The sequence below is a fragment of the Mirounga leonina genome, unplaced genomic scaffold, assembly GCF_011800145.1.
Source record: "Mirounga leonina isolate KUSES-001 unplaced genomic scaffold, KU_Mleo_1.0 Mir_151, whole genome shotgun sequence".
In the NCBI taxonomy this organism is placed as follows: Eukaryota; Metazoa; Chordata; class Mammalia; order Carnivora; family Phocidae; genus Mirounga; species Mirounga leonina.
Genome location: NW_023270377.1, coordinates 108,301,231 through 108,323,260, shown reverse-complemented (window position 1 = coordinate 108,323,260; position 22,030 = coordinate 108,301,231). Strand labels below are relative to the sequence as shown.

Below are 22,030 nucleotides of genomic sequence, written 5' to 3'. Positions count from 1 at the left end.
TTTCTTTCTTTCTTTCTTTCTTTCTTTCTTTCTTTCTTTCTTTCTTTCTTTCTTTCTTCTTTTCTAGAAATTGCTTGATGAAGTTGTGATTTTTCAGAAACGGTATCTCACCTCTGGACTGCCTTGATTTTGTTCATTCACTGCACTTGCATTTCTATCTTAGGTACAGGAAGAAGGAATGGAATCAGAAGGAAGAAAGTTCATTTCAGAGACAAAATAACTCTCCTCCTCTGTTATAGCTGTTCCCCTGGCAATACAAACTATCTGCTTTCAGTGAGTATTACCTTGGACATATTTAGAATGTTTAGGATTTGTTGCTGTTACTGGTTTTAGCCCTGTGCTAGGACATTAGGGTGTAGGTTTACTTTTTCACTTGTATTTTTCTGCTTCCTTGAGAAGGTCCTAATGTTCTAATGTTGATGAAGTTCCTTCTACTTGCTCTCTTAAAGTGATTTAAATACGTAAAGACAAGTTTATTTTCCATAATCCCATTAGATAGTAGTGTAGTATTACACTTATCCTTTATGTTTTTAGTACATAAGGTCTGGCTCCCACCCCTTCCCAAATTACTCATTTTTAAGACAACCAAAGATCAAACTCTAAGGTTAATGCAGTTCCTGATCAAGGTCAGTTATTGGGTCTCTTCCATGTGGTTATAATCTTCAGAGATTTTTGGAACATTTCGCCCTAAATCTGCTATAGTGATACTGTTTTCTGGAAAAATTTTTATTACAGCTGCATCCCCTTGAGCTTATTGTGGTATGCTAACACTTGTAAGATAGTGTTTTTCACAGTGCTTCACATCTTATTGGAGCCTCACAATCCCTCTGTGAAGGAGAACAGGGGACAGATATTTTCGTTTTACAAATGAAAGAACCAAGGCCAAGAAATATCTGGCACTTTGCCATAGATCACATAGTAAAGGGAGGGGACTCTAAAAACAAAACTTTTGATTTCTGTGTTTTTCTTTAAGCTAAGTTGAAAGAATATATAGTTCTGTGCATTTTTGTAAATCTGTAAATTTTAAAAGCAGTTATATAGGTAGATCTGTATTTTGCGGGGATCACTTCTCAGCCTAAGATCAAGTGTATTGTGCAGGGAAATTTTTCAAAGTGTGTGTTTGGATATGTGTATGTTTGTAATGTTGAGGTTTCAAAAATATAAAAGTGATTATTTGAAATGATTACCAGTATGTTTGTGGGTTTTTCATCTGACTATTTCTTGGAATAGTTACATAAGTAGGCCAGAATTATAGTTCAGGTGCCATTTCCTTACTCATGCAACATAATTATTAAATTGAATTTCAGTTCAATTCTCTATCACGAAGGAAACAACAACCCATTCCCTTCTGTATAAAGCTTGATTTGAACAGACATTTGGACACTACGTAATAACAAAAAAGAGCAGAGACTCCTTTTTTCTTTGCCTCTTTCCTACCTCCCAGATCTATTTGTTAGAAGGTCATGCTCCCCAATAAGTTGTTTTGAGGCTTATCTTCAAAAGGTGAATCTAGATTTTGTTTTTTCATCTCCAGGCTTTTCTAGCTATTTTAATCTGGTTATTGTTTGAAATCTAACTACTTTGACACAGAGGTTCCATTAGTATATATCAAGATTTCTACAATAATAACATACTTAGTTTCATCTCATTTTAGTGTATGTAAGCTTAAGAGAGGACTCCGGTAGAATAGAAGTGTGGACAACTCAGACAGCCCAGTATTCATTCTTTATATTTTCTGGCATCTCACAGTGGATGATTTATTAGAAGCCATTGCCCTGCAAAGAGGAAAAGCATCAAGGTCATTAGAGTAATAATTTCACTTTAATAATATGATCTTTTAGACTACAAGGTAGTTCTTAATAGAATTTTATTATGAGGGCATTTATTTTTCTAGAAATTGTAAGAATTTTAAGCTATGTTATTTTTATAATGTACCCTTCCATAGTGGTAGTATTAATAATAGCAGACACTTTAATAAATAATAGTTATGTGCCAAAGAAATGCTAGATGCTTTTCATGTCTTACTCGTTGAATGGTCACAAATAATCCCCTGTGGTATAGGGAGCCTAAGTCCATAGAGATGTGACAACCTGCCTGAGTTTGCGTAGCCAGTACATGACAAGTCAGAGTTAGAATTTGAGCCTAGACTATAATCCCAGAGCCTAGGCTCTGTCCTCTGATGATGGGAGCTGCTCTGTGAAGATGTCAGTGAACTTGAGGAGTGTGAAAGGGACCCTCAGCAAGGGAGGAAGGCCATCCTGCCCAGCCAGCCAGATCCATCAGGGTGTGTTCATATCTTCCCCTCAATACTGGTCTCTACACCTTCTTTATAAACATCAGCAGTTTATGAGATATCATTTGTATTAACTCCTGAAATAATAAATTCCCAGGCAAATAATATTCCAGTGGGTAGCTCTTAAAGCACGCCGTCATTTAAAAAAAATTTCTCAAGTACAGTTTAGAAGCTGGGTATGGCCTGTCAAAGGAAAGCCTTGAGCCAGTCTAAAGTTAAATACTACCCAGGGCTAAGTCCAGGACTGACCAGTGACTGGTGTGTTTTAGCAAAGAAAGCAGCTATAAGCATAAATCAAACCAAGAAGTTAAGGGATATTTGATCTAATTTTTAGAATGAATTGGCCACATTGGCTATCCATTTAGCCATGAATTAAACCATTCCTTGGTTTGGGCTGAATAGAGTTGACATTGTCGATAAGAACACATACTTGTAATTCAGTTGCCTTCAACTTCTAACACACTGCACAGTCGGCACCTCACAGTAGAACCAAAGATCTAAAGATTAGTTTGTGCCACAAGCATTCTTTTTAAAAAAGACAAACTTCAGTGAAATTACTAGGAGATTTTGGGTGCCTGGGTGGCTCAGTTGGTTAATCAACTGCCTTCGGCTTAGGTCATGATCCTGGAGTCCCAGGATCGAGTCCCGCATCGGGCTCCCTGCTCGGCAAGGAGCCTGCTTCTCCCTCTGACCCTCCCCCCCTCTCATGTGCTCTCTCTCTCTCATTCTCTCTCTCTCTCTCTCTCAAATAAATAAATAAAATCTTAAAAAAAAAAAAAAGAAATTACTAGGAGATCTGTAAATAAGATTGTTGGCATGTATGCTATATGCAGGGCACTGTGTTAGATGTTGTGAAAAGAAACACAATGCCACCCAGCCTCTGCGAGTAAAGGTAGTGAGTTCAGTCTGGAGTTGAGGTGGCATGGTAAGCCACCCAGCCCAGAGCAACAGAGCGCTGCTCAGCTTCCCCACAGAGGGGGAGGTAGAGTTACCATCTTTTGTTGTGGACCCTAATGAAGGTCAAGACACCTTGACTGTTGCATGTCAGGTAAAGGGTGTGGTGCCTTTTTCAACAATAAACATGCTTCACTATACTTGACATGTTAGGTTAGGAGGTCCTGAAGGAAGAGGTAAAAACTGTGATTCCTGTTACTTCTCCAGCTTTTGTGGAAATAAAGGTATTGTCTCCCTCTGGTGGAAATCCAGTTTTAACTTGTTCATTCTCATTGATTGGTCTAAAGTGGATAGGCGGTAGGAAAATGAGATCAGTGCTGCTGGCTTTTAAAGTGGCCCTCAGAGGCGCCTGGGTGGCTCAGGGGGTTAAGTGTCTGACTCTTGATTTAGGTTCAAGTCATGATCTCGGGGTCCTGGGATGGAGCCCCACGTCAGGCTCCGTGCTGAGCATGGAGTCTGCTTGTCCCTCTCCCCTGCTCCTCCCCCTGCATGTATGCACGCGTGCGCTCTCTCAAATAAATAAAATCTTAAAAAAAAAAAAAAATGGCCCTGGGGCACCTGGGTGGCTCAGTCGTCAAGCGTCTGCCTTCGGCTTAGGTCATGATCCCAGGGTCCTGGGATCCAGCCCCTCATTGGGCTCCTTGCTCTGCGGGAAGCCTGCTTCTCCCTCTCCCACTCCCCCTGCTTGTGTTCCCTCTCTTGCGCTGTGTCTCTCTCTGTCAAATAAATAAAATCTTAAAAAAAAAAAAGTGGCCCTTGGGGCACCTGGGTGGCTCAGTTGGTTAAGCACCTGCCTTGGGCTCGGGATGATCCTGGGGTCCTGGGATTGAGCCCTGCATTGGGCTCCTTGCTGAGCAGGGAGCCTGCTTCTCCCTCTCCCTCTGCCTGCCACTCCCCCTGCTTGTGCGCTCGCTCTCTGTCTGTGTCAAATAAATAAAATCTTAAAAAAAAAAAAATGGTCCTTGAGTTTAGCTTTGAAAGAGTAAACCAGCTGAAGACTTGGAAGGGTCTCACTGATATATGTATTTATAAAAGTGGTTGATGAATTGAGCACTGTCTGGAATTGAGGTGGCATGGTAAGCCACCCAGCCCAGAGCAACAGAGCACTGCTCAGCTTCCCCACAGAGGAAGGAAGAGTTTTTATACCCGATTACAATTATTTCCAATGAACTAACTTCATAGTATCCATTCAGGAACTCCTATATCAAAGTACCATTGTTGATAGTTTTCACGAGGTTTGGGAGAAGGGTGAGAACAAATGCACACACAGTTTTAGAAAAGGTGGAGTATGTCATTAGGAGTAATTTGTTTTTAGCTGGTTAGTCTGTTGTATTGAAATGCTATTCTGAGGTCTCGTAGGCTGTACTCTCAGAAGCCCAGCTGTTGGAGAAACCAGGATCTCTTTGGTCATTGGAAGGCAGTCCTGGGAGCCGAGTTGGGGACTGCTTAGTTGTGGTGAGATGGCCCACTTTTTTTTTAAGATTTTATTTATTTATTTGACAGTGCAAGAGAGTACAAGCAGGAGGAGCAGTAGAGGGAGTGGGAGAAGCAGGCTCCCCGCTGAGCGGGGAGCCCGAGGTGGGGCTCGATCCCAGGACCCTGAGGATCATGACCTGAGCCAAAGGCAGATGCTTAACCATCTGAGCCACCCAGGCGCCCCTGCTGGAGTAGGATTAAAAGAGTTTCAAAGAGAAAGTTGTTTTGTTGTTGTTGTTTTAAGATTTTATTTAATTGTCAGAGAGAGCACAAGCAGGGGGAGCGGCAGGCAGAGGGAGAAGCAGGCTACCCGCTGAGCAAGGAGCCACATGCGGAACTCGATCCCAGGACCCCGGGATCATGACCTAAGCCGAAGGCAGACACTTGACCAACTGAGCCACCCAGGCATCCCTCAAAGAGAAAGTTTTGATCAAATTGGTGGACAGGGTTGATACTCTAAATAAGTATTTACTCCCAGCACTCTTGTTTCCTTCACATTCTTCACCTGTAAGTCACTTATTTGCCTTAGGCCAACAGATAAGTAAAATATTGGCCCCCTTAAAAACGTGTCTTCATCGGGGCGCCTGGGTGGCTCAGGTGGTTAAGCGTCTGCCTTCGGCTCAGGTCATGATCCTGGAGTCCCTGGATCGAGTCCCACATCGGGCTCCCTGCTCGGCAGGGAGCCTGCTTCTCCCTCTGACCCTCCCCCCTCTCATGTACTCGCTCTCTCTCATTCTCTCTGTCTCAAATAAATAAATAAAATCTTTCAAAAAAAACAAAAAACAAAAAACAAAAAAAAAGTGTCTTCATAATAATTCAGTAGGAAGGGAGATAGAGTGAGTAGGTAGGCTATAGTTGAAATAAGATTGGCCATATGTTAAAAATTATTAAAACTGGTTCTTGGGTCCATTATACTATATGACTTTATGTTTGAAATTTTTATAGATTTAAATTTAGGGAACAAATTTTTGAAGAAATACCTTATAACTTTGATGCAAGAAGTCTCTAACTCCGCCTTTGGTCATTAATTGAGAATATTGATTGAATTGTTTGCTTAGTGGCCTCCAGAGAAATGCTTGGGCCTAAGGAGCCACAGGATTTGGGTTGGTTCTATTGATTTCAAATCATAATTTAGGAGTGTGTGGGGAATTGTTAAATGTAATCACTTGGTATCTCTTGTGATCATGCTCCACTGCAGATCAGTGCCGTATGTGGTGCCTAGGCAGAATTTTCACCTGCCTTGGCATGGTTTGAAAATCCTTTCTGTTGCTCCATTGTGGGGTGTTTCACCAGTCAGGTAGCTGATGATACCTGCTAAGGAACACCTGAGTTGCCATCTCATGACATGTAGCTTTTCCTTCAGGTATGCTTTGGTGTAAGGAGAGTGGGGAAACATTTCTTTTTTTTAACTGTTGTGTTTCATCCCTTCTCTTTGCTGCTTTGAACTTTGGTGCTTTCTGGAGACCTGTTAAAATTCCAGCTCTCCAGAGATAGTCCTGCTTCATTCAACAACATGTGTCAAGAGGCCAGTGACATCGTCTGCGGACTCAAATGACAGTGGCAGGGGCACTGATTATGTTCAGGGTCTGGCTTGAGATGTTGGCTTTGGGCATAGGTCGTTTTTTTAGGCCATTTTGTTTTACTATGTTTTATTTATTTATTTATTTATTTTAATTTTTTTAGTAATCTCTGTACCCAACTTGGGGCTTGAACTCAGGACCCTGAGATCAAGACTTGCATGTTCTTCCAACTGAGCCAGCCAGTGCCCCTCCCGCTCCATTTTTGTTGGCAAGATTCTGTGAACTATTAGGTTAGTTTTTAGTATACCTTGAATGTAATTTTTTTTTTATCATGCCCTTAGGAAATGACTGAATCCAGTGGATATTTTTTTAAAGATTTTATTTATTTATTTGACAGATAGCAAGAGCAGGAACACAAGCAGGAGGAGAGGGAGAAGCAGGCTTATCGCCAAGCCAGGAGCCCGACGTGGGACTTGATCCCAGGATCCTGAGATCATGACCTGAGCCACAGGCAGACGCTTAACGACTGAGCCACCCAGGCGCCCTCCAATGGATATTATTGGCAGGCCTCATCTTCTCTGTGGCTTGGTGGAAGGACCCAGGCCTTGGAGTCTGACAGATAGACTGTGGTCCAAACCCTAACTCTGCCACTTAGTGGCAGTGTGATTTTGGCCAAGTTATATTGCTTATTAAGCCCAAGGTTCCTCCTCTGTAAAATGATAGTAACATCGCCTGCCTTGCTGAATGGTTTTGAGGATTCAGTGTAATGTTTAAAGTGTACCTGTTCAGAGCAAGCACTGATCTAAGTGCTAAGTGCCTAGCGGAGTCCTGGCCTTCTGGGATTTCCATCCTATTGGGGCAGTTGAACAAGAACCCAAGTGATAAGAGCAGCTAGATATATTGCCACCTACTACGTACCAGGCAGTGTTTCAAGCACTTTATGCATATTAAACTAATTTAATTCTCCTAAAACCCCATGAGGCAAGTAAGAAGTACTATTGTTATTCCCATACTGAAGAAACTGAATCATGGAGAGTTTGATCCCAGAGGAACCAGAATTTGAACACTCCATTTGGCTCTGGAGGCAGCATTTTTAACCAAGATGTTCTCCCTCCTCTAACAACATAAACAAGAAAGACAACATCCACACTCAGAAACAAACTTGTCATTGGGGGTTTTATTGTATTAAGTACCTAAGGCTTTCTCAAAAAGAAGCCTGTGTCAAGCCAGACATTGAAGTGTACAAGCTATTTATCCCTCAGCTACAAGCAATTTTCATCTCACTGAGAGTTGCCCTAAATACAAAAATGTGTATTTTGTTATGGATAAGCATATATCAAGAACATAAACAGGGTGCGTGGGTGGCTCAGCTGGTTAAGCGTCTGCCAGGTCGTGATCCCAAGGTCCTGGGATCGAGCCCTGCATCAGGCTCCCTGCTCAGCGGAGCCTGCTTCTCCCTCTCCCACTCCCCCGTGCTTGTGTTCCCTCTCTCGCTGTGTCTCTGTCAAATAAATAAATAAAATCTTTTTAAAAACCTAAATAATACTTGTAAGTTTTTGTATTTCTTTCAGCCTAAAGTGACACCTTGTTTGTGTAGAAATAATGGCTTTGCAAATGGGTATGTAAATATCTAATTTGATTTAAAAGGTTGTAGAACTTACAACCAAAATACTGTATTATAGAGCAGTGTGTAAAAAGGCAAATTATGTTTAAAAAAATAAAAAGGCAATTATATGTTATATGTCCAAATCACAGGGAGATTTAAGTGTTCTTTTTTCAAGTCAGCAGAATTTTACAAACTTTGGTATTATTGACATTGAAATAACTAGGATCTATTTTCCTGATTCTGTTGAATCAGAGAAAGGCTCTTGGTTGTGTTATAACTGTCCATTTTTACCTCAGGCTGTTTAAGAAAAAAATACGGTAAAAAAAAAAAAATCCTTCCTTCCGTTCACATCATCCGATGGGATGTTCTGGTTTCCTGGCCCATCCGCTGCCACATGTTGTTAGGCTGAGTGGCTTTGCATGCATCTACCTTGCTGTGACAGGGCAGAAATGGCTGCCTCACAAAAGACTGTGAAGCTTGGGTCATTTGTGTGAATAAAGGTTCCTACTAGGTTGTAGCTTTTTTTGAATTTGGGGTTTTGAAAGGAGAGAGAGATGTGTAGAAATTGGAGTGAGTTCAGAGAACTAAAGAAAATGAGCAAGGCATTGGAGAATGAGAGCTGTGAGGACAGAAAGGTGGGAGCTTTGTGTTGGAAGGTGTGCTCTTTTCAGAATGGCCTCTAACTGCTTTTCGTATTCACTCAGGTCTAGGGCTGAAATCACACAGATTTAGGTTAGTGATGAGTAAGATGCTGAAAGGATGTGGTTAACAAGGAAAAGCTTGAAGTTTCCTCTGGGGCACTTTAAAAATACGGTGGTCTAATTTGGAGGCCATAAAAGGTAGAGACAGCAATGACGAGTCTGACAGGTCCAGTGCTATCTTGCAGTCTTGAAATGTCCTCGTGCAGCTCCACAGTGGCTGCCACCTGCCCTTCCTTCTGCCCTAGGGAGTCCTGGGCAAGAGGGGCTGCTCGTTGTCTGTGTCTGTCTGTGGTGATCATAAGGCTTTATGGAAAAGGAAAAATAGTTCTTCTTTAGGAAAAGGTTAGGAGTCCATAGTCTGGAGCTCAGGGTCTCTTCCAGTCATGCTGGTCTGCAGCCTTTTGTGACCCGGTGATCTGGATGAGAAAGAGAATTTGATGACTTTCCACGTAGACTCTTTCTTTTTGATTTTTGTCTTCTCCTTTTAACTAACCTTTTGAATTAATGCTTAACTGTTCTCTTTTTGGTCAGGGTTCTGCAGCATTCCAGACCTCCAGCACTGAATCAGGATGGGAAAAAGACGTTGTGTTCCTCCACTTGAGCCCAAGTTGGCAGCAGGCTGTTGTGGGGTCAAGAAGCCCAAGTTATCTGGAAGTGGAACGCACAGTCACGGGAACCAGTCCACAACTGTCCCCAGCTCTAGTTCAGGACCTCTTCAAAACCACCAGCATGTGGATGGCAGCAGTGGTCGGGAGAATGTGTCGGACTTAACTCTGGGACCTGGAAATTCTCCCATTACACGAATGAATCCCGCATCGGGAGCGCTGAGCCCTCTTCCCCGGCCCAATGGAACTGCCAACACCACCAAGAATCTGGTGGTGACTGCAGAGATGTGCTGCTACTGCTTTGACGTCCTCTACTGTCACCTCTATGGCTTCCCACAGCCACGACTTCCTAGATTCACCAATGACCCCTAGTGAGTAAATCGGTCAGGTGCAGGGGACAGTAAGAAAGGCATGAATGACGTCTTTCTTGGGTTGTTCTCTTGAGAGGGTCTGACGCTTATAAAAAGCTTTAGCATCATTTGGGCAGAGAGTAATGAGAATAGGATGAGAAATGTCCAGACAATATGTAGAACAATATCTGGATTCAGTAAGAGGTCCAGGTTATACTTGGAGGAGGTCTGGGCTTGTTTTTAAGGTAATGTTGTAGAAATTAGGATTTTCTTCTTTTGGTTTGTTGGTTTATATTGCAGTGGGTAGGTGATTCACCCTCTTGAGTGGAGAGACCACACATAACATCATTGTGGACCCAGGTGTTGAAGTCCAAGTGAATTGGAAGTGTCTGAGGGCCAGGCTAGAGAGTAGGAGCGCATTTAGTGGGAGCTGTGATGCTCTAATAAGGGTCCCCTTGCTTTGTTCATCAGTAATCCCACATGGCTGCTCGCACCCCACCAAGAATGGCAGAATCTGCTTTATTGTTTTTAGTTCAAGACTCTGTTATTTGTCCCAAACTCTCTCAAGGTGTCAATGACTTAAAACAAGGAGTATGTATAAAGTGAAGTAATCCATGCCAGTGTTTTCTTCTTCCTCAGAATTGGAAGCAACTCTGAGCTGGCTTTTTTTCCTTTCTTCTTTCCTTCCTTTCTTCCTTCTTTCCTTCCTTCTGGCTTTTTTTTTTTTTCTTCCTTCCTACTTTTATTTTCTTTTTTTAATTTAAATTTTAGATAACATACAGTGCAATATTGGTTTCTGGAGTAAATTTAGTGATTCATCACTTAATACAACCCTAGTGCTCATCATAACAAGTGCCCTCCTTTTTCTTTTCTTTTTTTTTTTTTTTTTACGATTTATTTATTTATTGGGGCGCCTGGGTGGCTCAGTCATTAAGCGTCTGCCTTCGGCTCAGGTCATGATCCCAGGGTTCTGGGATCGAGCTCAGCATCGGGCTCCCTGCTCAGCAGGAAGCCTGCTTCTCCCTCTCCCACTCTGCCTACTTGTGTTCCCTCTCTTACTGTCTCTCTCTCTCTCTCTCTGTCAAATAAATAAAATTTATTTTAAAATAAATAAAAAATAAAAAATAAAAAAAGATTTATTTATTGTAGAGACAGCATGCAAGCAGGGGGAGGGGCATAGGGAGAGGGAGAGAGAGAATCTCAAGCAGAGTCCCCACTGAGCACAGTCTGACTTGGGGATCAGTCTCACAACCGTGAGATCATGATCTGAGCCAAAACCAAGAGTCTGATGCTTAGCCAGCTGAGTCACCCAGGTGCCCCACAACTGCCCTCCTTAACACCCATCACCCATAGGGGCGCCTATATGGTTTGGTCGGTTAAGTGTCTGCCTTCGGCTCAGGTCACGATCCCAGGATCCAGCCCTGTGTCGGGCTTCCTGCTCAGTGGGGGGCCGGCTTCTTCCTCTCCCTCTGCTGCTCCCCCTAAAAAAAATACCCATCACCCATTTAACACATTCTCCCACCCACCTCCTTCCATCAATCTTTAGTTTTCTATCATTAAGAGTCTCTTATAGCTTCTCTCTGTCCTTTTTTTCTTTTCCCCCTTCCCATATGTTCATCTGTTTTCTTAAATTCCACATATGAGTGAAATCATAAAGGTATTTGTTTTTCTCTGACTTATTTCACTTAGCATAATATATTCTAGCTCCACCCACTTCATTACAAATGGCAAGATTTCATTCTTTTTGATGGCTGAGTAATATTCCATTGTATATAATACATACCACAGCTTTATCCATTCATTAGTCAGTGGACATTTGGGCTCTCTCCGTAGTTTGGCTGTTGTTGATAATTTTTTTTTTAAGATTTTATTTTTAAATAATCTCCATATGCAACTTGGGGCTGGAGCTCACAGCCCTGAGATCAAGAGTCACAGTTCCACTGACCCATCCAGCCAGGTGCCCCTGAACTGGCTTTAAAAGAGCACTGAAGAGATGCTTTTGGAGCATTCATTGACTTAGGATCATTCATTCCTCAGCTGTTAGTGCCATGTTGGAGCAATGCATAGCCCTGCTGGCCAGGGAGTGGAGAGAATATGAAGAAAATGTCCTCACTTTTGGGAGACTTACCAAGTTAGCAGATCACACACACAGAGCTAAATAATGTGTATGGCACACTGTCTGGGCAGAAGTAGAGGGGAGGTTACTCCTGTGTGATTGTGTCAGAGGAGAGAACATATAGAGAACTGTGCTAACTTTTTAGAGAAGTGTTGCCATGGGATACCATGGTCATAAAAACAGGTGGAGATTCTAGGCCTTGATCCTAATGGGATCAAGTGTGTCCCACGTAAGAGAGGGGTGTGGATTTGGAAGAGTGGGTGGTGGCTGCAGTGTTGTAGGGAATGGGCTGTTGTATTCAGGGGCTTATATTTCCATCCTGCAGACAATGGCATTCTTGAGGGTTTTTTGGTTGTTTTTGTTTATTTTTTAGGATTTTATTTATTTATTTGACAGAGACACAGCGAGAGAGGGAACACAAGCAGGGGGAGAGGGAGAGGGAGAGGGAGAAGCAAGCTTCCTGTGGAGCAGGGAGCCCAGTGCGGGGCTTGATCCCAGGACCCTGGGATCATGACCTGAGCCGAAGGCAGACACTTAACGACTGAGCCACCCAGGCGCCCCTCTTGAGGGGTTTTTGAGAAGGTTTTGGGACAGTAACTTTGGTGCTGTTCAGGTGTTCAGTGGAAAGAAAAACTAGGCAGCAGATCTGCTTTATAACAGTGACCAAAGTAGACAGCTTTAAAAGTGTAAGTTGCTTTTTAGAGGCATTTTGCTCAGTATGAGAAGTAAAGGCATAGGAGTACAGAGGAAATACCAGGATGAAGGGACAGCTCTGTAACCTATTTATAAAAAATTCTGTTACCACCAGTCTGATGTACCCTGACGAGGACGACACATGACTTTGGCCTAGAAGTAGAAAGTGGCAACTTCTAATGACGAGCTTTCTTGCGGAGACATTGCATTGTTTTTCTTTTCCCGAACATTTATGAGCAGGACGAGGGGCAGAGATAATTACGGGAACAATGGCGAGGTTTAGGGAATGGGGAGAAGGTATGCAGGCCCAGTGTCTTCCTGAAGGATGTAACTGGGGAACGTGGGCACTCCTAAATATGGAGTAAAGAAAAGGAGAAAGACTTGGAAAATTAGAAGAAGTTGAGTGCTGGGCAGAGGAAAAGGAAAGTAGCACAAAAGTGTCAAAGTGAATTAAAACTATCAGCAAGGATCACAGGAAGGGCGGCACAGAGCTCCTTTCTTCACACTGTCTTATTGCGGTCTCCTCTCTCTCTCCAGAGACCGCACAATTGCCAGAAAGGCAGAGTCCTTCAGATAGCCACAATTCAGAAAACAGTCCTTTTGGGGAATAACAGAAACGAATGGGGCAAAAGCAAAGGTTTTGTTCCTATCCATGATTGATTTGGGGCTGGAGAATGTTTCTTGTTTTGCTTTTGTAGTCCGCTCTTTGTGACATGGAAGACAGGGCGGGACAAGCGGCTTCGTGGCTGCATTGGGACCTTCTCAGCCATGAATCTTCATTCAGGACTCAGGGAATACACGTTAACCAGGTAATGACACCAGACATAAGCTCTGTAGATAAATTGGCTAGAATTGAAAACAACTGCCTGACTATTTCTTCTAAGTGGTGAAGTTTGAGTGTTCTCTTTTTGGTAATCAGGGAGTATGGGGGCTTTAATCTGGTCAGTCACTTAGCAGTTCAAGTGTAGACAGTTAGTAGCATCAAGTTATTTTTAGCATATTAGTGCTGATGGATAATCAATATTCTCTGCATAGCTCAGGATTCATAAATACTCGGGCACATAATGTTGGCTCCCAGCTCCAGAGCAGCCTCACTTATGTTTTCTGTCCCCCTCCAGTGCACTTAAGGACAGCCGATTTCCCCCCCTGACCCGAGAGGAGCTGCCTAAACTTTTCTGCTCTGTCTCCCTCCTTACTAACTTTGAGGATGCCAGTGATTACCTGGACTGGGAGGTGAGAACAGCCGCATTTGGAACTCTGCATCTCTCGTTGCATTTGGGTTCGGGTTAGTACATGGTAATGTATCTCCTTCATTGAGAGAGGGTATAAGAATGTGAAAGCTGAGTTTGGAAGCAATTGGGGGCCACATAGGTGACAGGAAAAATGCGGTGATTTAGAAGTAGGAAGAAATGCGAAGTCTTTCTTCTTTTCCTGTGTCTTCCCAGTCCACTCTTGTTCCATAGCCTTATCCCACATCTAATAGGAAATGATAATGGGGATAAAGAGAGCATTCCAGATCCCTCTTGGTAAGCCCTTGAGTAAAAGTTGTTGTGAGGAGTCATGAGCCTAGATCAAAACCCTGTGGTATGTTTAACTGAATAGATTAAAGGTGGAATATTTAAGATTATTGGATGAGCTATTGAAAGAATTTATTTCTATAACCCTCATACTTGGAGAGATGGCTACATGTGGGCTCACCGCTTCCCTCAGGCTGAAGTTACTTTGGCTTCTATACCTGAGGCAAAGAGTTAGTCATGAAAAAGCAGCAGGTTCTCCTTTTCTCAGACTTGGATCGAGCTGGTCAGGGGACAGTGTCAATGAAATGTGGGTGCCTGAAGTTCCATTAGAGTAAGTAAATGCTGTTTATTTGGTTATTTCTCCTGTAGGTAGGGGTCCATGGGATTCGAATTGAATTCATCAATGAGAAAGGTGTCAAACGTACAGCCACATATTTACCTGAGGTTGCGAAGGAACAAGGTGAGTTTGACAAATGGAATTTCAGTGTTTACTATTCACAGTGTCACCATTTAAAGGCAGGGAAGTGGTGTGTATTGTCGTTCAGCCCAACTGCAACAAAGAATGAGTGCCTTTCTTCCTCTTAGTGTCTATCAAAGTCTTACAGAATGGGAAATAAACTCCCCAAAAATGCAGGAGCTGGGGAAGAAAAGGGGTAAAGACTTCCCTTACTCAACCCCTTGTTTCACTTCCTCTCAGTGAAAAGTTTTATTCCTTGGCCCCCAAAACTAGTGGTAATTGTAGCAAAATTCTAGCAGTCAACTGGACCGTATTATGGAGTCCATTGTAAAGGGAAGCTGCCCGTATCAGTGGGTTTTGAACTTTTGGTCATTAATTTTTAAACAGTGTTATATTTGGAAAAAGGCAAGACATAGTCTTTTTTTTTTTTTAAGAACTTAGTAGGTAATAAGTTCTTATAATGGGACAATAAAGGTAGGAGGTGGGCTGGGTAGGTTTTCTCTTTAAAAGAATATTTGGAAGAATATCTTCCAGTGTTGCTTGTGTGTTCTGTGATATGTAACCCAGTTTTCTTTCTTTTTCTCTCTTCCCTTCGTCCCACCCACCCACCCACCCTCCCTCCCTCCTTTCTTCTCTGTTTTTGAAAATAACATGTAAAACACACAGTACTAGGGGCGCCTGGGTGGCTCAGTTGGTTAAGCAACTGCCTTCAGCTCAGGTCATGATCCTGGAGTCCCTGGATCAAGTCCCGCATCAGGCTCCCTGCTCGGCAGGGAGTCTGCTTCTCCCTCTGACCCTCCCCCCTCTCATGCTCTCTCTCTCTCATTCTCGCTCTCAAATAAATAAATAAAATCTTTAAAAAATAAATAAATAAAATACACAGTACTTACTGGGTATGAACCTGGAATAGAAATATCCAGTTCAGTGTATCAGTGAACTAATTATGTGGAGAGTGATTGCCTTATTGGTTTCCATCATGATTGTGTTTAAACTTTTTCAAAAGCCATGTGGATGTGGCATAAAAAGGAAGCCTTTTAGCCACTTTGAAGCCATAAGTCTAACATTTTTGTACAAGAAGGGACACCATAAATATTTCCTAATAGTGAGATATGGCGATAACGGATAAATAATCAGATTACTTACGCCGTTTGAAAGTTGGTTGGCAAAATTTAAAAATTGGGGGGTAATTTAGGGGTTTCTCTTTGCTTTTCAGTTTTGATGTGTTTGGTTTTATCTGTTAAAAATGTGCAGGAACAACACAATGATGTATGTGTGAACAACTTTCCTGTCCTTCATGAAGGATTGGCTTCCTTCCTGCTATCAGTTCTCTGTAATAGAAAACAGGACTCCTAGAAATCATCAAAGTAAAGGAAGGCCACACAAAGGAATACAGGCTGCAGAATTTGAATTCTCTCCTCTCACAGAACAGCCTTGGTTACCAACACTAGGCCAGCAGGCCAGTCTTAAGTTGAGACCATGTTTGTTCCTAGATAATTATACTGGGATCACATCTGACAGGAAAGACAGGAGCAGGGGGCCTGGGGACAGCCATTATGGTGTATGTAGGGTTATCATCTCATGTCTCCGATTCTACTTGGATGTCAGTGAGGCAGACGGGGCTCTAGGGATGTGGGGCCAGTGTCCAGGGCTCCCTTTGACCCTAGCAGACCTGGCTGCTTCTCTTTTCTTGCCGTGTGAGAACATACCCTACTCTTGTGTCATCGTGCACTGACCTCAGTGTGCCTCTCCTCTCCTCAGACTGGGATCAGATCCAGACAATAGACTCCTTGCTCAGGAAAGGTGGCTTTAAGGCTCCAATTACCAGTGAATTCAGAAAAACGATCAAACTTACCAGGTAACCCCCTGTCTCATTTTCCTTGTCATTTTAATTTAGCTCGGGTTGGATGGAGGATACCCTTGATGGAAAGGGCTGATGAAAAGAAAATTTTCTCTGCTAATGTCCCTAAACTTAAACTAAAGAGGTATGGGTCAGGTTTAAGCTGGGAGGAAGCAGCAGCAGCAAAGGCAAAGACTTCCCAGCGTCGTGGGCATCTCTGCAGCAGAGTTGACGGCAGAGCCAGAGCAGTTTAGGCCATGATCAGGTGGTGGATGTCTTCACCAGACCCACTGCTTGGGAGACTTAAGGGGGCAGACTGAGGTCAGGAACGAAGGCTGTCAGTGCAGAGGTCCAGGGTCAGTTGAAGTCACATGCAGTCAGGTAGCAGGGGATACAGGTGGCATGTTAACAGGATAGTGAGACAGTGCTTTTCGCAGAGTTACAAGGAAACATCCCTCTCCTTGGGGGAGGCTGCCTCAAGTAGTAGAATGCACACGGACTTGGGGTCTGAATCCCAGCTCCACCACTGCCTACCTGTGTGGCCTGGGCCAGTTACTTACTCTGCCTCTCTGAGGGGGGAGGGGGGACTTTCCTGTTTGTAAGAAGTGAATGGTAATGCCTCGGGGTTGTTTTAGAGTGTGGTAAGGTAATGTATGAAGAATTTCTAGCCTAGGGCCAGGCAATAATTATAGGTGGTCAGTAGATGTCAGTTCTCTTGCCATCCCTACTGAAATCGGAAACACTGAGAGGTTTAGCTTCTGTGGGCTTCTGTGGGCCTCTGTTGGCTCCCTCATCTGTAAAATACTGAATAATCATATACTAACCTCACAGGTCTATTTGGAAGATAACCCAGTGTTTTTGAAATGCTTTGGATTCCAAAAAAAAAAAACTTCAAATACAAAGCATTATTATTATTATTATTATTATAATTTATTTGAACAGCCATTTCCCTGTCAAAATTCAGGAATAATCACCTTGCAGTGGAGGAGTGATTACAGTGGGAAAGAGATGGCTCTGGGTAAGGATTGTCACACCCAGCTCCTGTGGTCTGTAGTAGGCTCCATAGGTTTGTAACACCCCATGCTTCGCATCCTGACTCATGGCTCTTTCCAGAGCAAAGCCAAAGTGCTATGAATTCTGTTCTGATGACCCTGTGATATGATATGGCATATTCATCTGGGAATTGAGACCCGTCCTATATAGCCCCAGGATCCTTTAACCTGCTTCATCAGAATTTGACCCAGAATTAGGTATCTGTGCCCCTTTTAGTTATAAATAACTTGTTTGTTGCTTTTCTGCAAATTGAGGTTGCATTTCTGTCAAATTTATCACATTTTATGCAGTAGACATGCAGTTTGCACTGGGCATTGGTATAGCCATCTTCCAGTCTGCCACCCGTGTAATTTGACCTTGACATTCTTCATCCAGACCCCAGTAGCAGATTGCTTAAGAGCAGCCTGATAAGTAGTGTTTAAAGGTGGGATGTGCAGAAAATACATTCTCAGGGGTGAATTGTGATTGTGCTTTTTCATCTTGTTCATTTGTAATAACAACATTGTTTTCTTGTGCTGTCTTTCATTTTCTGTAAGTAAGATTGCTCTTGGTCTTCCATTTTATTCTTTCAAAATGTGGAATAAGCTTTTGGTTTTCTCTGCTGAGTGACTTTACAAAACGAAGGGTTTGAGGTTCCTAATACCCTTTCCTGTTTCCTTATACAGGTACAGAAGTGAGAAGGTGACAATCAGTTATGCAGAGTATATTGCTTCTCGACAGCACTGTTTCCAGAATGGCACTCTTCATGCCCCGCCCCTCTACAATCATTACTCCTGACACACGGCTGCATGACCAGTCCCACCCCCCTGTGGCTACCAATGGCTATGACATCATTGGAGCAGATGCCTCCTCTTCCTGGTCCAGTTACTTCTATTACTGCACCATTTTATGATGCTAGCTTCCGTTGCCAAGTCTGCTCAGCTGACTGAGGGGGGGCGGGGTTATACTGAATGAAACAGAACTTGAGGGGCCCAAGCCTTATCTCAGCCTTTCCTCAATATGGGGTTCCGTTGGATTGGGGCTCCTCCATGACTAGTGAGAATTACCGTGTGGGTTCAGAAGACCCTTGGCATGCAGGTGCCACTGCTGATTTGCCGCCTCTGTGTTGGCCACACAGTGGAAGCCGGAATTGGTGGTCCATGAATGCTTACCCCACACACACCCCTACAGCCTCCCCAGATCAAGTAGGTGTATTCCCCTGGCAGTCTGGGCAACGGAGACCAACAAGAAACATTTTTAGGTTGTTTTAAATTCCTTTTTTAAACTTCCAGTTTATTGCATACCAAGAGTTGATCACAACCTCCATGCTTCATAAGTGGACGCCATGTTAGGGTTGAACGTGGGCACCATGAGTCCTCCGAGGCTCCTGGACAGAGACCCACACCAAGATCGGAAGCCCTTTGGATGGCGTTGCAGATCTCATTGCTCAATTAGCCTCGAAGGTTTTAATTCTCATCCCACTCTCAGTTGGATTTTCTGGCACTCTTCCTGCATTGCGTCTCCTGGTATTGAACAGAGCTCTGTGGTGTAGCCTGCTGAGGACTGGACTGGGATGCCCATGGGAGGTCCTGAAATCATCGCTGCATGCAGTGAGAAAGGAGAGACCTCTTCCTTACCACCCGGCTACCTCACTCCTCTACTGGTAGCAGTGCCTATAGCTGGATCTAGGTTCTCAGAAGGCATAGGTGTTCCAACAAGCACTTGGGTTGGACTTTAGAAGGACACGTTGTCATAGGAAAGAATCCAGGGCCTCCAAGCTGTTTTTGTTTTCAGGCAGACATCCTGAGGGACCTTTAAGCAGAGGAGTTCCTTTGTCTAATTTGCCTGGAGAAGTGGGAAGACTGTTGCTCTTTCAGTCCTTTCCAGGACTTTAGAACAAAGCTGTGTAATTAAACAAGATGAATCTTTATCTTGCCTAACATGCTGGGAATCTTCACCCCACCATGGCAAAGTTCCAAATAGCTCATTTTATTCTAGGTCATTCAGACTTTCATGTGGCATAGTTCCCTTCTCCATTGTTGCTGATTCCAAATAGCTGTCAGCAAGTTTTTCCTCCCTCTTGCCTGTTCTTCCCTCATTTGGTGGCAGAGTTCATAGAAGCTGGGGACTTGGAAGATGCTTTGGAAACATTGTCACAGAGGCACTGCTGAAAGGATTCACAGGAAGAGGTGGCCAGTTGGAAGAAAGGACCCAGAGGGTGATACACTGGTTTTCAACAACATGCTTAGAGAACTCTTGAAGTGGATTGGGTGTCAATCCGGTGAACACCATTGTTTTGATTTAATTTATTTTTTGAAGTTTATGTGGTGATGGTGTGGCTTTCCAAAATGGGCAAATATCCAAATCAGAAGAAATGTTGAATTTTCTTCTGCCAGGAATGGGGGAGGGGGAGCAGGGACATAATCCAAGAAACGACACACATGCCATTCTAGGCATTGCAGTCTCATTTCTTGGAAGAAATGGATGAGAGGGAGCAGATTTGCTTGGCACCGTCCTCTGCTGTTCATGAGGACACGAAATGTGCAAGGGAAGTGGGCTGACCTCAGGATGCCCAGGCCAAGGCCGCACCACCCTATCTTAACCATTGTGCTGCGTTCTCGCATCCTGCCACTTTTCCCTTGCAAGGTTAATGAAAAAAAGCTTTTGAAGATGAAGGGATTGTTTCGTGATTTCCTGCTGCTGAGAATAATAAATGTCTTGTTAACAAACAAATGTGACGATAGTTACTCTTAGGTGCCATGGATTGATGTCAGGGTGGTCAGCTCTGGACTAAACCACCCACCTCCAATTTGTACAACAGTATTGATACATAGGGCTACACTCATTACTGTTCAAGTGTTCTGTGTTAAAAGTTGTGTTTAATTTCTAAAGATTAAAAAAAGCAAAAAAATTGGTGCTAAACTTTCACCCCTGAGCACGCTCAGTGAGACTGGTCATGCAAGCATTTACTACAGTGCCATGCTCTTCAAGCCTATTTTTTCTTGTAGAAATGTTGCCCTATTTGTCTTCCCCAATGTATAGTATGTTTTTTATTTTATTGAGGGTGGGGTAGGATACCTGCCATTTAAGAAAATGAACAGAAAATATAAAACCCACGAAATGGGGAAAAAAAAATCAGTGCACAAGAATTGGGCTGATTAAGCCCAGCACCACACTGAAGTGGGCTCAGAGGTTTTGGAGTGAAGAAGCCTTACTCCCTGCACATTCCCTCATGCTCCCATACAAGTCCAGCAATGGAGATGCTCAAGTCCCTCTGGCCTTGTCGGGGGGGCTCAGGAGTCGACCAAGGAAAACTATTTGGCCCCATAAGGAATGCCACGGTCAGTGTCTGTCCTGAATGGGGCCTAGTCAGGAAGCGGTCTGGAAGTGTACGGTCATGGTCACCTCGAGAAGACGTGTGGCAGGTGGCTCTCAGGAAAAAATACTAAGTTTGGATCATCCATGCGGCAGCTTTGCATAGGGAGATGACAGCTCCGAACGAACTGAACTGCCTTCCACGTGCTTGACCAAAGCAGTGATGAGGGTGGCCAGTACAGGTGGTGTGAGTGGCAGGTCTGAAAAGAAGGGAATGTTTTCTGCTTGGTGTTTACTTTGTCCTTGGGCTGCTCAAGCTGAACAGTAGGTAACTGCTGTTAAGGAACCAGCCCACGTTGGCTGGTTCAGTTCGGAGTTTGATTCATCCCTAGCTGTGAGTGCCTTTTGGTCTGGAAAGTTGGCTTGTCTCATAATACCCACAGCTAGGACATTCTCTTTGTAATTATGAATTGTCCTTGTTTTACGTTAACTAAAAGAGAATGTCTTTGATCACTAGGATTTGTCGGTGTTGGATTGTTTCCACTGTGAGGTTCTTAAACTTTTTTGCTTCATAATATTAAAGCAACTCATGTTAGAGACCCTTTCAATATGAAAGGTTTGTAGTTGAGACATTACATATATTTTATTGTTTATAATAAAAATCATCTATACAGAAGTCCTGGGTGTTAATTTTAATATTTTGCACAAGACCTGTTTTCCATATGTTAACACCTACACTTTCACTAACTGTTGATGCTATTTTCTATTGAGATTCTGGAGCCCAGGGAGCTATGTGTTCATTTTATTTTCATTCTTACTTCCCTGAAGCAAGAGACTTTGTATGGCCTTCAGTGCAAAGACTTCAGACCAATTCTTTGTATTACACTTGGTTGCCTCTTGGCTATATAACTTCTGAGTGCAAATCATTGAACTCTTTAACGAAGTATTGTAGAGAATAAATTATAATGGGTAAAAATTGTCTTTGTCCTGCCCTTTTTTTTTTTTTTTCTGGAATAGTGGTAATTCCTTTTTAAGTTTATTTCAGTAATCTCTCCACCCAACGAGGGGCTTGAACTCACATCCCCAAGACCCAAGAGTCTCACACTCCAGCTGAGCCAGCCAGGCACCCCTCACATTCATTTATTTTGAAGATTTTATTTGAGAGCGCACACAAGCAGGGGACGAGGTGGGGGGATTTGGGGGAGCAGGCTCGATCCCAGGACCCTGGGATTATGACCTGAACTGTAGGCAGATGCTTAACCGACTGAGCCGCCCAGGCGCCCCAATCATCTTATTTTTGAAGACAGCCAACCAGATGGTGTTTTTAGTCAGCCTGTGTGTTTTGCATGGTGTCCATGATCCTCAACGTATTTTTTTATTTGCATTTGTATTTTTTTGTGTGGTTGGTAGCAATGCCCCTGGCTTTTTAGAACCAAATTTCCTGAACTGAGGTTCATGTACCCTTTAAAATTTGGGTCTTTCTAGAAAGAAGGTTCATAGTTTTCATTAGATTCCCCTTTGAAACTGACCTTATCCAAAAAGCTAAAAAGCGGGGGGA

General features: G+C 43.2%; 1 protein-coding gene across 1 annotated transcript in view; it reads left to right on the top strand.

Annotated features, from left to right (window-relative positions):
* Nucleotides 1–21,449, top strand: part of AMMECR1L (AMMECR1 like) — a 23,214-nt gene extending 1,765 nt beyond the window's left edge. Inside the window, exons 2-8 of the mRNA XM_035008286.1 lie at nt 164–273; nt 9,082–9,526; nt 13,013–13,123; nt 13,433–13,547; nt 14,201–14,291; nt 16,047–16,143; nt 17,844–21,449. Of these exons, the coding sequence (XP_034864177.1) occupies nt 9,120–9,526; nt 13,013–13,123; nt 13,433–13,547; nt 14,201–14,291; nt 16,047–16,143; nt 17,844–17,955 (933 nt within the window). The 5' untranslated portion in view covers nt 164–273; nt 9,082–9,119 and the 3' untranslated portion in view covers nt 17,956–21,449. The remainder of the gene's footprint in view (nt 1–163; nt 274–9,081; nt 9,527–13,012; nt 13,124–13,432; nt 13,548–14,200; nt 14,292–16,046; nt 16,144–17,843) is intronic.
* Nucleotides 21,450–22,030: the final 581 nt, after the last annotated feature.